The sequence below is a fragment of the Staurois parvus genome, unplaced genomic scaffold, assembly GCF_062004578.1.
Source record: "Staurois parvus isolate SC_StPar_1 unplaced genomic scaffold, SC_StPar_1.0 ptg000011l, whole genome shotgun sequence".
In the NCBI taxonomy this organism is placed as follows: domain Eukaryota; kingdom Metazoa; phylum Chordata; class Amphibia; order Anura; family Ranidae; genus Staurois; species Staurois parvus.
This window is the reverse complement of record NW_028317807.1, coordinates 27,155,139-27,172,339: the sequence shown is the minus strand read 5'-3', so window position 1 is coordinate 27,172,339 and position 17,201 is coordinate 27,155,139. Positions and strand designations below refer to the sequence as shown.

Here is a 17,201-nt window from a genome sequence, read left to right as displayed (position 1 = left end):
ATCTTAACAGATTGCTACATTATTATACTTCCATATTTTCCTATATACAGTACTTTAGTTCCTTATGACAGATTTTGCTGTGATGCACTATTATATGAATTTTGGATTTATTACCTAGTTATGTAATCAAGCTTGGATAACTTTAGATTGTAAGCTCCACGAGTAGGGCCCTCACATTCCTTCTGTACTGAAATGTATTGTAATTGTGCTGTCTCCCTTATATTGTAAAACGCTGTGCAAACTGTTGCCGCTATATAAATCCTGTATAATAATAACAATAATAATAACTGGAAGCAATAAACTGTAATTCATGTAGTTATCAGAGTATAAAGTACAGTAGCTTCTGCTATTTCATGGCACCTTATTTCACAACTGCTGCAGAAATAACCTACTATACTTAACTACAGTTTTTAAAATATTTTATCTTGGATTTGTTTTGCAGCAACCATAAATAAATATAATAATAGTAATAACAATGAGTAGTTATGTGTTAACATCAAAATGATGTGTAGCGCACACCTAATGTAGGTAGAGTAGGCTGATAGGTAAATTTAGTTTTGCTCCACTGTAGTCAGAGGAGCAGGAGTTGATTATTTAGGGCTGCTCAGTGTTTCACAGGCTGCTGCTCTGTTTCTTCCCCCTGTGTTCTAGAGGATTCTAGAACATAGTGGGAGGGAGGACAGAGTGGGCAGTCTGAATATTTTTGGGACTCCGGCCAATCCCTGGGGAGGTGTACCCAGAAGGTAGTGTGAGAGTCCATAAGTAGTCTGAGGCAAGGGGCAGTGTTCCTGGGTCCAGTTCTGCAGGAGAAGACCCCTGTGCAGGCCTGTGCTTCCTGGGGCAGAAGTCTGGAAGAAAGCCAGCATGAAGACACCAAGCTGCCAGCTAGGCTTAGCTGGGGGACCTATTTGTGGGCTGGTGACTACTGACTGTTCCATATGACTGTAAGCCCAGCAGGTTCTTCTGGACTATGCTAGGTGCCATGGATGGGGTCACTCAACCTACACATGGGATACCCTTTTTGCGTCATGCTCATCAATGCCCCGAAACAAGGCCGAGACAGCTTTCAGGGAAAATAAACCTTAAGACAGTCCTCCAACTTAGAGATGGCCATACACTGTGTACACTGAGGGAATAAACTGGATATCAATTCCCAGAAATCCCTCTACATGGTATGCAGCTTGCCCCCAAGACTCTCAACTTAAGCCCCAGAAATAGCCTATCTTTGTCCTCTTCCCATGTAGCAGCCCTTTCCCCTTTTTATTTATAGCACAGGGAGAGAGGCAGAGCACAGAAAGGCAGCCATGACAGTAGGCAACTTGCCTACACATTTGCAAGTCCTATCTGGATAAGCTAACGGGAGAGAGCCGGGAGGAAGTTGTGGGAGAGAGAGACCAAGCTGTCCAGAAGCAGTCTGGGTCTACATCAACCTCACTGGGAAGAGCCTGGTGGACATTGGCAGGAGGCAACTGATGATCCTCTGCCTAAGGGAGTACAAGACCCCAGTGCTGCAAAGTGTGACAGTGTGTAGCTTTAAACTCTGGAAAGAGTACAGGTTACAGTCAGCCTAGAGATCCATTCCTTTTGCTCAAGTGCAGCCAGCAGTTTGTACAGTGCAGTCAGAAGTTGAAGAGTTCTCAAGATGTACAGTTTTACAGTTCTGGGGTATCCCATGCTCCCTGTCCAGTCCACTTAATTGTTCTCCAATAAAAAAAAACACGAAAGGAAACCCCTAAACTGATACTTCGAGCCATCGGAAGAATACAGAAAATTGTGTGTGCCTTGGCTGTACTCAATGTACCATTGCCTCTGTAGGGGGTGCACTACAGATGTTTTATCATAACCACACTCACGTAGAATACTCCCGTGAAGGGCATCCGTCCCCTCTCCTCTGGAACCCAGAGTTTTTGCTCCTGCAGTTTAGATACCACTATGAATAGGCATCATTTGTAGACTGTTATACTGTTATGTAAATAAGGACCAGGTAGTTCCAGTAAAAATTTAGTTTGGGCAGTAGTTAGGATAAAGGTAATTTTCAGGTTATGTTAGCTGTTAAATGGTTGATTTCAAGGATTAAAGTAAGAGTTATGGTTGCTTATGTGTTATGGGTTAAATTCCTGGAGTGTAGTTACAGTGTTAAGGGTTATGTTAAAGTGATTGTGAAGTTTTTTTTAAAATAACAAACATGGTATACGTACATGCTAAGGTAAATGGTAGAAAGTGAGAGGAGAGAGTTACTACAGATGGGCACAGCACTGGATCAGGTGAGGACTCTGATAAGGATAAGTGGGGGTGAGGGTGTAACACTGTTACCTAAACATTTTTTACCTTAATGCAGGGAATGCTTTCAGATAAAAATATGTAGAGTGTAGAACCACTTTATGTATATTTTTTGGGAAGGGATAGTGTTGAGGTTAGGTGTAGGCTCAGTTTAAGTGTGAGGATGAAAAGGTTTTGAGTGGGTGAGTATACGTTCTTATATAGGGTTGTTTTTGGTACCTGAAGGACCATTCAAAATGTCTGGTGTTCCAGGAGCCTAAATATAATGTATCTTTCCCTACAGGCTAACCAGTGCATTATAGTACCTAAAGGAGTTCTGTGGTCACAGCATACACCTTTGTTTTATAACATCATAGTTGTAATAGCAATACAAACAATAGTTATTTTTGACACTCACATATAAGCTTTTTCCTTTCATTTTATGAGTGCTTTGCAGCTTCTCCTCTGCTTTTTTTTGTTTACTTTACTGTACATTTTGACCACAGATAAGCGTTAAGGCTTTTTAATTGGTCAATGGAAAAATGACTTAAGACACACTATAGGAGAAAAACTAGATTCGTGTAATAGAAAAGTACATTTTGAAAGTGTAGAGATTTTGGAAAACAAAGTACCACCAGATCTTGTATTATTATTACATTACATTATTTTTATATTACATTATTCTCTCGAGTCTCCATGTATAGAAAATGTACAGCTAGTAACGAACCTAGAAAAACTAATGCATCTGCATTGACCTATGTTCTAGCCCGGGCACAAGTATGCACTAAGACTAGAGCAAACACCTGCCAGGAATGTATCCGATCTGGTCCACACTGTGCTTGGTGTAAAAAGCTGGTGAGTAAACATTAAAAATGACGCTTTTAGTTAATAGATGCCTTTTTTCAAGTAGGATTCAGTAAATGGAGTTCCTTGTTATGATAATTTGCTGACTTAATGGAAATGCTACTATTACTTTAGAAAGGGGAAATAACAACTGGGATCATGCATACATGTGAAAATTCAGTCTAAAATTATCATCAATATGCAGAAATGGCTTATGAACAATTATTTGCCCGTTTATTTAGCTTTATTTATCTTTGAACCCCGCTCCCTCACCTCAGCGTGAGTGCCAGGGGTCAAAGGTAAACTCTAGGTCTCCTTTTCATCACCAGACCTTCTATTGTGTCACCCAACCCGTGCAATGCACAACAATACTATCAAATAATATACACTTGCAGGAATTTTTACATTGCTAGGCACTCAGGAGTTGGAAGACAGTGTGAGCTTGGTCGACATCTACCATCAGCTATTTAGTGCAAGGGCCTGTCTAATTTGATACAAACTGAATAGATTGTTCAGGTAGGTCCTCTTATTCCTTAGTTTTGGTAACTCTAAAGGAAATTGTACAGAGATTGTAAAATCAGATTGTATAGTATATGCCCATCTTTATACAAGCACATAGGAGGGAGTGGATGGAGACACCCAGCTGACAGGCCCCTATCACATTTCCATGTAGCGGGAACTCACATTTCCGTACACTTTTTTTGGGGGGGGTGGGCGTTTTGGAGCGTTCCGCTGGTCCACACATAGGGCAGTCCTTCACTTGAAAGAACTGCCGTACATAGGACAAACACCCCAGAGAAGCTCCATAATGTTTTTTAGAGTGGATAATGGCACGTTTTTTACTGTGCTTTGTTGGTGGATGGCAGATGCTTGCTGGCTACCCGCGCCTGGCGTTCCATTAACATGTAATGGCAATGCAAGTGCGATGCACATTTCCAATATGCACGGCAAAGCACACATCCTCTCTGCAGATGTGAATGGAGCCCCATTGTTGTTGTGTAAACACACCAATTTCACCTTCAGGCGCCATTCATACCTATCGTTATGGGAGTGTGCATTTTTTGACTAATTTTTCCTGTCATACACATAGGGCAGCTCATTGATTTCCATGGACATGATTGCAGAGTGGGAATAATTATGGCTGGGGGGGGGGGGGAGGATATGGCTGGGGGAAAATTGCCTTTCAATACAAATTTTCAGGAAACTTAAATACTTTTCAGAGACTCACATACGCTATATTGCCAAAAGTATTGGGACACCTGCCTTTACACGCACATGAACTGTAATTATTTATTTATTTCAGGTACTTATATAGTGCCGTCAATTTACGCAGCGCTTTACATACATATTGTACACTCACATCAGTCCCTAACCCTCAAATGGCATCCCAATCTTAGTCCGTAGGGTTCAATATTGAGCTATAACAGCTTCAACTCTTCCGGGAAGGCTGTCCACAAGGTTTAGGAGTGTGCCTATGGGAATATTTGACCATTCTTCCAGAAGCACATTTGTGAGGTCAGGCACTGATGTCGGAGGAGAAGGCCTGGCTCGCAGTCTCCGCTCTAAGCTCAGGACTAAGCTCAGTTTGAGCTCAGGACTCTGTGCAGGCCAGCTAAGTTCCTCCACCCCAAACTTGCTCATCCATGTCTTTATGGACCTTGCTTTGTGCACTGGTGCACAATCATGTTGGAACAAGAAGGGGCCATCCCCAAACTGTGCCAACAAAGTTGGGAGCATGAAATTGTCCAAAATGTCTTGGTATGCTGACGCCTTAAAAGTTACCTTCACTGGAACTAAGGGACCAAACCCAACCCCTGAAAAACAATCCCCCGACATAAAACCCCTCCACCAAACATTACACTTGGCACAATGCAGTCAGGCAAGTACTGTTCTCCTGCTAACTACCAAACCCAGACACGTCCATCATTTTGCCAGACAGAAAAGTGTGATTCATCACTCCAGAGAACACCTCTCTACTGCTCTAGAGTCCAGTGGCAGCATGCTTTACACCACTGCATCCGACGCTTTGCATTGCACTTGGTGATGTAAGGCTTGGATGCAGCTGCTCGGCCAAGGAAAGTCATTCCATGAAGCTCTCTACTCACTGTTGTACTTATCTGAAGACCACACAATGTTTGGAGGTCTTTAGCTATTGACTCTGCAGACAGTTGGTGACTTCTGCACACTGTGCGCTTCAGCATGCGTTGACCCCGCTCTGTCATTTTACGTAGCCTACCACTTCATGGCTGGGTTGCTGTTGTTCCCAGTGGCTTCCACTTTGTTATAATACCACTAACAGTTGACCGTAGAATATTTAGTAGCAAGGAAATTTCACTGATGGGCTTATTGCACAGGTTACAACCTATCACGGTACCACGCTTGAATTTACTGAGCTCCTAAGAGTGACCCATTCTTTCACAAATGTTTGTAGAAGCAGTCTGCATGCCTAGGTGCTTGATTTTCTACACCTGTGGCCATGGAGGTGATTGGAACACCTGAATCCAATGATTTGGAGAGGTGTCCTAATACTTTTGGCAATATAGTGTATGTATATGTTTTAGAGGAAATAGTTACTGTAAGAATTACATGTCATTACTAAGCTTTATTTTACCTGTATTGCTTTTATGTTTAGAATTTCACCACAGCAGGTGAGCCAGACTCTGTTCGTTGTGATACTGTAAATGTACTAGCTGAGCGGGGCTGTAGTGAGACAGATATCATCAATCCTCAAAGTACAGTATTACCTGAACGCCCCCAACCACAAGATGATAAAGTGCAGCTGACACCAAAGCAGATCAGGCTGCAGTTGCGACCAGGTAAGTGTGCATCACACAAAGTAGAGCAGAATTTTAATGTGCATTGAGTTAAACTGTCTAGTTCTATGCTGGATTTAATTTTTTTTGAGTTGATAGTTTATACCATGTATACACTGTTTTTGTTTACCATGTATACACAGGTACAAAATGTCTTCTTAAAGTAGACCTTCCATGAAAGTGGAAGATCGGCTCTATAAAAGCCCTCCCCTCCCCAAAGTCAAATCACCAGGTGGGCTTATTCCTCCCATATTACTGAAGCCCTACCTTTCCATGTGTGGGCCTCATTAGCCAATTACCTTCAAGTTCTGGTAGGTGGCTCACTCCCTGTGTTTTCAGCAAGATACATTTTCTAAACAGAAATATACAGTGCTTTTTAGATCAACATGAGAAAGAGATTAGCTGTGTGTAATAAATCTTACCATTATGTGGTCATATTTTAAAAATGATGTTGCTATGTATATTTTGTAATATTTATTTTCACGGGGCAGCCATTTTTTTCGTTACACATGCAGACTCTCCATTACAGTGCTACAGATTGGTAATGCTGTATTGCACCCTCTTACAAAGCAGTCGTATGAGTTGGCTGACAGATGTCCAACAATGCGTTGCCTGTGTGGCTGACATCTTAACTCAAGAGTCATTGATGGAGAAAGAGTAATTTGCTGAGCCAGTGAGAGTTCACTCTATTTGCTAATCTACAAATCTCTACATTTAAAACAATAACAAAATATGGAAGTGCAAGCTGGACATTGGTCGTATGAAAAACAATCACTGCTAAAATGAGTAAATTTATTTTCTCACTGAAAGTACACTGTACTTCTCTGTTAGAGCTCTTTCACATGGGAGGCCAGGACATGGTAAAAACAGGTGGTTGAGCTGCAGTTTTACCTCCTCTGGCCACTTACCTAAATTCTAATCTTACTGCCAGACAGGGCTGTACACATGCTGCGGTTGCAATGCTTTGCTTTACAGCTGTAGCAATTTTAGCTTGGCCTACAGAGTTTGACAGGTGGCACTGCCTGTCAAACTTCGCTATTGAGGTCAATGGAACCATGCAGCAACTGAAAGCAAAATGCTTAGCTTGCAGTTGCTGCACAGTATTTTAATACAAAATTCCCACAGGAAAAAAAAAACATATACATTCAGAAGGTGGCAGGATTTTCTCCTGAACGCTTGCTAACAGCTGCTGTACTGTCTATGTGAAGGAACCTTTAAAGTTCACTATATTATTATTGAGTGCCTTATAAGAAGAAATATCTGATTGCAATGCACACAATATAATTATACTAAATTGTGTAAACACCCTGTGATTTTTACCTAACAATCTTTTTTTCTAATATTATCAGGCAGAACTGGTGAATTTGAGGTGAAATTTAGAAGGGCAGAAGGTTATCCTGTGGATCTATACTATCTTATGGACCTTTCCTTCTCCATGTTTGATGACCTTGAAAATGTAAAAAAGCTAGGAGATGATCTGCTTAAGGCCCTAAATAGCATAACAACGTCTGCCCAAATAGGTAAGATACTGATTTTTTTTTCTACATATACATGAGGCTTTCTAACAGTTATGCTTTAAGTGTGGCAGCCCCAATATTGAGGTTTATGATGTGACTTGCTGAAATATGGCTACATGAGGGTTGAGGCTTAGATAAACAAATATTGTTGTCTATGACCTTGTTTTCAAATGGTTAGGAAGTATACTATACGTGACCACTTTAAAGTCAAATGGTGGAGCCTTGCTGCTTTATAAGCAACCGGAGTATGTTCCTATTGAGTCTGACCTTTAATATGTTTTTTTGATTACTTCTGTACATAACTTCTTGTTCTTTCTCAGGTTTTGGTTCCTTTGTGGATAAAACCGTACTGCCATTTGTGAGCACACATCCAGAGCAGCTAAAAAACCCTTGCCCAGATAAAACTAAAGCTTGCCAGCCTCCTTTTTCCTTCAAACATATCCTCACTCTTACCCCAAATGGAGGCAATTTTAAAAAGCAGGTCGGAGAGCAGTCCATTTCTGGAAACCTGGATTCTCCAGAAGGAGGTCTAGACGCCATGATGCAAGTGGCAGTTTGTGGAGTGAGTAAAATCTGCTATCAAAGTTCAGTCAAGCATACTGTATAACATTGCAAACATTCAAACTGAATCATGGAATGTAGCCTTCTTAATATGTAGCTCTAATTTTCAGGAAAGGGAGGTCATATAGCCAGAATCATGTAACAAGAGGAAGCACAGTGAAATGTCCTATGAAACTGTCTGCTAGAGTCTATAAAAGATTTAGTTTATAGTTAAACTGTATGAATTTTTATGCTTTTATACGTTTAAATTTCCTCATTTGCATTTTACTGAACAAACATGTTTTAAACAAGATTAAACTTGACCAGTATCATTGTCTGGTGTTTTCAATGGGGCATTATGGACAACAATGTATTGCTGATGGTAACTGTTACAGAATGATGTAGGGTTAACCGTTAATGATAAAAGAGGACTTTTACCTAAAACAATAATTTGTTAGTGAAAGGGGGCAGAATGCATATAAAATAATATTCACCTTTATTTTTTTACTGCTTAGATTCGTAAATCTAAGGCTCCTTTGGTGAACTCCTCTTCGTTGCCACCCTTGTTTTCCTGGTATTTCTGAATATCAGGCATTTCCCCTTTTGCAGTCAACAGGACTGGCTTCAAATTTAAGTAGCAAGATGAGCAAATCACTAGTGACACTAGATTTTAATATTCAAGTTTCAAGATAGTATTTGTAAATAAATGTCCCAATTGTATTTTCACAGGAGAAGATTGGGTGGAGGAATGTCACAAGGCTACTGGTGTATGCTACTGATGATGGCTTTCATATTGCTGGAGATGGTAAACTTGCAGCTATTTTAACACCAAATGATGGAAAATGTCACCTGGATCGCAATAGTTATGAGAAGAGTAATGAGTTTGTAAGTTTTTATTTTTAATTTTTTTTGCTATATCCAATAGCAGAATGCATTGCTGAACATAAAGGTCTGATGACTGGAAAATAAAGTTCACATTTTATCCACTTCCATTTAATATCATTGCTATGCATCCTTAATTTTCTTGGTAATGCACACTGAAATAATTCCTGCTGGCATGCACAATTAAAACCTGACTGTAATTGCCAGCTCAGTATAAAGCATACCAGTGATACAAATGGTATATCCTGAATAGCAGAAAATGTTATTTATTTTATATTGTTTATATTTATTATGTTTTATTTATGTGATAGCCTACCCATATAGCATCAGAATATGAAATTATTTGATCATTTTGAACAAAAAATACAATTCTAAAACTAGAGATGGGGCCATGGACAGCCAATGCCTCTCTTTTATATATTCGATGCCCCCAAAAAATTAAAGGAACACTTTAAGCACATCAGATCTCAATGGGGAAAATCTCATGCTGGATATCTATACTGATATGGACTGGGTAATGTATTAGAAACGTAAGGATGCCCCATCGTTTGCTGGAAATAAAAATTATCAACCTACAGAGGACTGAATTCAAAGACACCTTGAAAATCAAATTGAAAAAATGATGCAGCAGGCTAGTCCATTTTGCTGAAATTTCATTGCAGGAACTCAAAATGGTACTCAGTAGTTTTATGGCCCCCACGTGCTTGTAGGCATGCCTGACAATGATGGGGCATGTTCCTAATGAGATGATAGATGGTGTCCTGGGGTATTTCCTCCCAGATCTGGATCAGGGCATCACTGAGCTCCTGGACAGTCTGAGGTGCAACCTAGCGGCATCGGATGGACAGAAAAATGATATGCCAGAGGTGTTCTATTGGATTTAGGTCAGGCGAGCGTGGGGGCCATTCAATGGTATCAATTCCTTGATCCTTCAGGAACTGCCTGCATACTCTCACCACATGGGGCTGGGCATTGTCGTGCACCAGGAGGAACCCAGGACTCACTGCACCAGTGTAGGGTCTGACAATGGGTCCAAGAATTTCATCCTGATACCTAATGGCAGTCAGGGTACCATTGTCTAGCCCAGGGGTGGGCAAACGTTTTGACTTGAGGGCCGCAATGGGTTCATATATTGGACCCGGGGGCCGAACCAAGAGTAGATGAATGATGTCTATGTGTCATCCATAGTAAGTATAGTAATATTCCCCCATAGTAAGCATAGTAATTAATCCCCCATATAGTAATTCATCCCCCATATAGTAATTCATCCCCCATAGTAATTCATCCCCCATATAGTAATTCATCCCCCATATAGTAATTCATCCCCCATAGTAATTCATCCCCCATAGTAATTCATCCCCCATATAGTAATTCATCCCCCATATAGTAATTCATCCCCCATATAGTAATTCATCCCCCATAGTAATTCATCCCCCATATAGTAATTCATCCCCCATATAGTAATTCATCCCCCCTATAGTAATTCATCTCCCATATAGTAATTCATTCCCCATATTAATTCATCCCCCATATTAAGTCCCCAAGTCCCCCCTGTGTCAATTCACTTACCTTTGCTCCGCGCGTTCCTCTCGCCGTGTTCCCGCGCCGTTCCGGTGTAGCATGAAAATCTGTCTCCTATGAGGATCTGTCCCCCTCGACGTATCTGCGCATGTGCCAGTTTCAGGCATTAGCAGCCGATCGGCGATCTCCGGCACATGCGCAGATACGTCGAGGGGGACAGATCCTCATAGGAGACAGATTTTCATGCTACACCGGTCTTCTGGGCGGACTGTGAGAGGAGACTAGCGGGAGCCTAGCTCCGCGGGTCGGATTAAAAGGTCCGCCGGGCCGTATACGGCCCGCGGGCCGTAGTTTGCCCATTGCTGGTCTAGCCTGTAGAGGTCTGTGCGTTCCTCCATGGATATACCTCCCCAGAACATCACTGACCCACCAACAAAACGCTCATGCTGAACGATGTTACATTCAGCATAACATTTACCACGGCTTCTCACATGTGCTCAGGGTGAACCTGCTCTCATCTGTGAAGAGCACAGTGTGCCAGTGGTGGACCTGCCAATACTTTTATTCAATGGCAAATGCCAATTGAGCTCTATGGTGCTTGGCAGTGAGCATAGGGCCCACTAGAGGACATCAGGCCCTCAGGCTGAAGTCTGTTTCTGATTGGTCAGAGACATTCACACCAGTGGCCTGCTGGAGGTCATTTTGTAGGGCTCTAGCAGTGCTCAACCTGTTCCTCTTTGCACAAAGGAGCAAATACCGGTCCTGCTGATGGGTTAAGGACCTTCTACAGCTCTCCTAGAGTAACTGCCTGTCTCCTGGAATGTCCTCCATGCTCTTGAGACTGTGCTGGGAGACACAGCAAACCTTCTTGCAATGGCACGTATTGATGTGCCATCCTGAAGGAGTTGGACTGCCTGTGCAACCTCTGTAGGATCCAGGTATCGCCTCATGCTACCAGTAGTGACACTGACCCTAGCCAAATGCAAAACTAGTGAAAAACAGTCAGAAAAGATGAGTAAGGAAAAAAATGTCAGTGGCCGCCACCTGTAAAACCATTCTTGTTTTGGGGGTGGTCTCACCGTTGCCCATCTAGTACACCTGTTATTAATTTTATTAACACCAAAGCAGCTGAAACTAATTAACAATCCCCTCTGCTAATTAACTGACCAGATCAGTATCCCAGGAGTTTAATTGACTTGATGCTATACTCTGATTAAAAAGTGTTCCTTTAATTTTTTTGCGCAGTGTGTATATATATATATATATATATATATATATATATACACAGTATATATATATATATATATCCTTCTAGATCTATAGCATTTATTATTTCTTCTGTTGTAAGGATGCCTGACCATTTAAGATACAATTTCTCCTCTCAAGTCACTGTCTGGAACCAGCTCTGAATTAAACCGTTTAGGTCAGTGGTGGGCAATTAATTTTCCCAAGGGACCACATAAGAAACTGGGACTGTTGTGGAGAACTGAACCAATAGGCTTAACTTAAATCTGCTCAATTAAATATCCCGGGTATATGGGTGCACAAAACTAGATATGATATCCCCCTTAAAACAAATATAATACAAAAAAAAAAAAACACATAGAGAGCCAGCCTTATGTAATATGGTAAGCTAGCACCCCCTTAGCCCAAACTTACAGAGAGTCTGTAGAACAGCATATCTATAGGAACCTCATTTATATATTTCCTCCACTGTTATATAAGCCCCCAGCGTGTGATGCCACTTCCACAGCAGGACCGAAGTTAAGGCTGACTAGTGGGGGCATAGGCTCCACCCCTTACCTGTGGGTTGGCGAGCAGTTCCAGGCAGTACTTCGCCACCTGCCCTCACCCGCATCATAGTCTTGTTGCCCACTTCCCATTATCTGCCCCAGGCATTTAATGAGCCAACACAGCCCTTTCTTCATGGCCAACGCTGCTCTGAAGGGTGATAACTTCCATCTCAGTGAACGAAGGACCAACAAGGGTGGAATCACAGTCACCACTATCTTGTTGACTGACTGGCCTGGACCCAGGGAACCCACATTCCTCCCCCAGAGCCACAGAGCAGTGTCGCACCCTGCTGCTCGTGGTGGTGTGGGTGTAAGTTTGGCAGGTAGACACCTGTTCTCTAAGGTGAAGGTGCATAGGCACGTATGCACATACACAGATTAGAAAAAAATAGTCACCTTCAAAATAAAATCAATGCAGTTTTGCTCCATACATGGCACACAGCTATTTACATTTCATTTCTAATTCTTGAATGACCTCACACAGGCCTGATAGGGGCCAGATCTAGAACATGCCATCTAATGCAGCAGGAATAGAATTTTTCTTGAACTGTCACCCCCATGTCATATTGTTTTACCTTATACTGATATTAAACCCTATATTTTTTAATAAAAAAGAGGTTATACTTACCTGGTCTTCTTGAGTTCCCCACCGATCGTTTTCTGCTCCTTCTTACTGCGGGTGCCCTCATAGCAGTCTGTGCACTATGGGAGCACACATGTGGGTGCACTCCTGAGCAAGGATGTGTGTGTCTATAGATGCATGTAGGAGGAACAGTTAGTGGGGAGTTTTTTACCGTAATGCATTCCCTGCATTACGGTAAAAAACTCTTAGACTTTCTTTGTTTAAGAATTGGTTCCTGCCAACCTGTCTTGTTGCACAGCAATAATTCAGGTGCTTGTCTGGGGGAGGGATTCGGGAAAGCATTTTCCGCCCATGAAGTAACACCTTGTACTGCATTCTCCTAGCTCGTAGATTTCTCTGCACATGGTGGCTACAGACATTTTCCTGCTGCCCTGCATGGGATGTTGATGCCAAAACTTTGGTGTAGCCACAAATTGAATTTATTACCATCACTGAGCTAATTTGTCTGAATGAGTAAATGTAAATATAAAATAATCACAAGATGCTCTCCATAAACCTCACTAAAAAGGCAATAAAGGGCACTTAAAGCGTGCCTGACTAGAACAATCCATCTCTCCCCATCATAATCCTGGCTTTGTTTGCTAGTATAGATGCCTGGGTAATAGTACAAGAATGCAGATTCTAAGGTGTCAGTACTAGCAGGTGGCATGCCAGGAAGAGCCCTTGTTCTGGGCTTTATACAATGCACTGAATACCGTTACACAACACACCAATTGTAAAAATGAAAGAGAATTGATGTTGCTAAACTATACTGTATATACTTGCTTATTTAATCATTTTTTTAGTCTGTTTTATGTTTTTCTTTCTGCCAAATGCATTGAGAAATCTTGCTTCGTGTAACTTGTTAAAAGCAATGATTTATCCACACATAAAGCGTCTTGTGCTTCAACTGCAACAACACCATTTGTTCTATTAATAGCTAAACAATTTTCACATTTGTCATTTTGAAATGACACTCCATCTTGATCTCACAGCAGATTTATTTAAATACCAAGAATGGATTTTTAGTTCATTTTTTTTTAGAAAAAGATAGACATGAGTGATAGGAAAACAAATTAGTGAGATTTCATTGCAGTGTAATGCCCAGATCTGTTATTACTAGATAGGATATCAAATTTTACCCAAATTGTTACATCATTAGACGTGCTATGACTTCTCTGTCTGAAACCCTTTCATGAGAGAGACACCATTTTTTTGGTTGTCATGCTGATCCAATAGCTTCAGTTTTTTCCAAGATAATGATAAGTAGTTCTGACCAAGGAGATTAGCAAACACAGCCTTCATTTTTATCTTATGACAGGAATATCTTATGCTCCAGTGCTGGCGTAATGAAAGGATTATTTAATTTTTTGCACACAAAAGTGAATGTTGGGTCCTTGTTTCTGACATGTTATATTGGAAAACCCCTATTAGCACCTCTTATGCCTACAAGTATTCTTGGGGCTCCTTTACACCTATGCAGTTATAATCATGTATGCTTTTTTGTGTTACATATTATGTGTGTTAACGCAGCACAAAACAATGCATGCTACATGCGCGTTGCAATGTGTTTCCATTTACTATGCACAGCATCCCAACACATATACTTTACAGTACAGCTCAAAGAAATGCACCTGCCCTTGTAGTTTATTTCTTGCCTGATAATAGTACAAGTATGTTTTGCTGTACGCTGAGACACTGGAGGTTATTTACTAAAACTGCATGGTGCAAAATCTGGTGCAGCTCTGCGTGGAAACCAATCCGCTTCCAGGTTTTATTGTCAAAGCTTAATTGAACAAGTTGACATTAGAAGCTGATTGGCTACCATGCACAACCACATCAGATTCTGAGGGCACCAATTTTAGTAAATTTCCCCCAATGTATAAACAAATGTGTAAAATGGTATGCATAAGTATTGGGGGGGGGGGGCCTTAAGGGTGTATGTGATTGTAGTTTTCTAATCAGAAATCAGTTGTATACCTTTTGAACATTATTCCATCCATGGACTAGGTTTGAGATGACTCTTTGTTTTCTTGACTGTTAACACATTTAATAAACTTCTTTTAAACAGTTTTTGTACTTTGTAACAGGATTACCCTTCAGTTGGACAGCTAGCCCAGATGCTTTCGAAGAATAACATACAGGTTGTGTTTGCAGTCACTTCCAATATGGTGAAAACATATGAGGTAAGGGACCAGTGATAAATAAACATAGCTGGACGGAGCATTGCTACAATAGCTTCAGCTGTCACAGTTGTAGCTCACACAAGCTGTGCAAATGCATCTGCCTGCATCATAATATGCTTGCTCATTCCAAGCACAGTGCAGACATCTTTTTTACTCTTACTATGTTTTTTTATAGGCTCTCAGTAAGCTAATTCCAAAATCGGTGGTTGGGACACTATCTCCTGATTCAAGTAATATTCTCAACTTAATTACAGAGGCTTACCAGGTAAAATGTCAATTTCTATAAACGAGGCATACATGCAAGCCATTTAGATCTTATTTAGGCTCCTTGTATGTAAAAACATTCAATTTATTTAATGCGTATTCACAGAACAATTAATAAAGTTGTTTTTAAATTGGTCAAAGTGCGATTACTCTGTAATCCCTATTTAGATGAACCCCCTGACTCCCTGAGCCGCCTTCCCTCTTTTTACCCTTCATTCCTAGATTGTTTATTTCCTTTCAGGGGTATTTTTGTTTCATAGCATATAATTTAGCTTGCTAAGTATTCTGCTAATCTGCTTTTATGTATAATTTTTTCCAGAGAGGACTCTAATTTTATAGCAGATCTGGATTAGGTAAAACGAGGGCTAAAAAAAATTTACTCTATATTTTCCCAATGCTATTGTTACATAATTTGCGCAACCCTAGATATTTATCCTAAAATATCATTCTGACCAAAAGGAGATCATATAAGTGTGCGTTTTTTTATTTAACGATGAAGAATGGTTATGCTGAAACTCAAGGTTTGGCAGAGCTTTTCCCCTTTTGCTGTTACATCATGATGCAAATCGATAAAATATGACTTCTTTGCTCAGATTGTTAGTATAACAGATCAAGCTGGGTTTTTGCAGACAGAAATTAGGATGACAGCAACATTTTTACTGGTCTACAGTCGTTAACAATTAATTTTGACATTGTGCTTGCTTGTGCTTATACTATTGATGTTCTTGCCATAAAATCAAATGTCACCTTGCGCATCCAGCTTTTTTTGTTGGAAAATGGGGAGAGGGCAATGTAAACATTACACATATTACTTGTATTCATGGGATTCTGAGTCAGCTCAGGGTAGAAACATTGACCTCTCTGCTTTATTGGCCATCAGGTTGAAGGAGGAGTACACTTACAGTTTTGGAGAAACAAGGGATGAACTGTGCTGCATGTAATTTAGAAGACTGCACAAAATTGGGGAAAATAGTGCTTAGATGAACATACTCTATAGTGTTTTTGTACATACTTTGTTTATTATGTTCAGGACCAAAAGAAAAATATTTAAAAATGTATATTATAGTCAGATAAATATGAAATATTGCCTAATGAATATTCTGTCATCTTTTATCCGGCCAGAAGGTAGAGCTCGCAATTAAAGCGTATTACACTCGATTTTTTTTTCTTAATTGCATGGGCCCCCATGTGGGTTATGTCATAATGTGCTAGTATGCACTGCGTTTTAGCACATTATGGCAGACTTATCTTTCAAATGAAGCACTCCAGTGCTGTGCTGTCACCGCTCCTGCTGGACCCAGGCAATTCCATCTTCACCCCATTTTCCTTCCTGGGTTCCGTCTCATTGGCCATTTGAATGGTCTGGCCAAAATGACATCACTCCCATGCATGCACAAAGGAGTTACATCACCATGGCACAGATCAGAGCCATAAAGGCACACTGACATACTCATGCATGGCTCAGTGTATGTAACAACAGACAGGCAGGGGAACGCATTTATTACAAAAGTGACAGATATTGTCTTCTCTGTTATAAAAAAACATGCCTGTTAGCAGCTTTTAAAAAGTAAAGTTTAATACCACTTTAATAATTTTAAAACTGTGGCTAGAATGGTCCCTGAAATGGAAAGGTAGTGGAACTTAGAAGGGATTTCTACAGTTTCTAGCAATAGCCCCATCTGTTGTCAATTCCTTATTTAAATGTGCACCAGCCACACACACTTTCTATACGGAATCATATATAGTAGGTATAGAAAAGAATCATCCCCCCCCCCCCCTTTGAAATAATCATATTCTGTTGCTTTGCAGCCAGAAATAAAGACGGACACAACTTTTGTTTTATCCAGCTGTATTTACTTGTCATAACTTATAACATCCAAGTGAAAGATATAACACCAACATGTCAGAATTGTTTTTTTTGTTTTAATTCAAAAACAGAAACACCGAGTTGGAAAAAGGAT

At 40.6% G+C, this 17,201-nt stretch overlaps 1 protein-coding gene across 1 annotated transcript in view; it reads left to right on the top strand.

Annotated features, from left to right (window-relative positions):
- ITGB2 (integrin subunit beta 2) overlaps positions 1 to 17,201 on the top strand; it is a 109,337-nt gene that overhangs the window by 68,518 nt on the left and 23,618 nt on the right. The window contains exons 4-10 of the mRNA XM_089671895.1: positions 3,026 to 3,114; positions 5,735 to 5,918; positions 7,265 to 7,435; positions 7,753 to 7,994; positions 8,702 to 8,857; positions 14,881 to 14,976; positions 15,152 to 15,241. Coding sequence (XP_089528021.1) covers positions 3,026 to 3,114; positions 5,735 to 5,918; positions 7,265 to 7,435; positions 7,753 to 7,994; positions 8,702 to 8,857; positions 14,881 to 14,976; positions 15,152 to 15,241 — 1,028 coding nt within the window. The remainder of the gene's footprint in view (positions 1 to 3,025; positions 3,115 to 5,734; positions 5,919 to 7,264; positions 7,436 to 7,752; positions 7,995 to 8,701; positions 8,858 to 14,880; positions 14,977 to 15,151; positions 15,242 to 17,201) is intronic.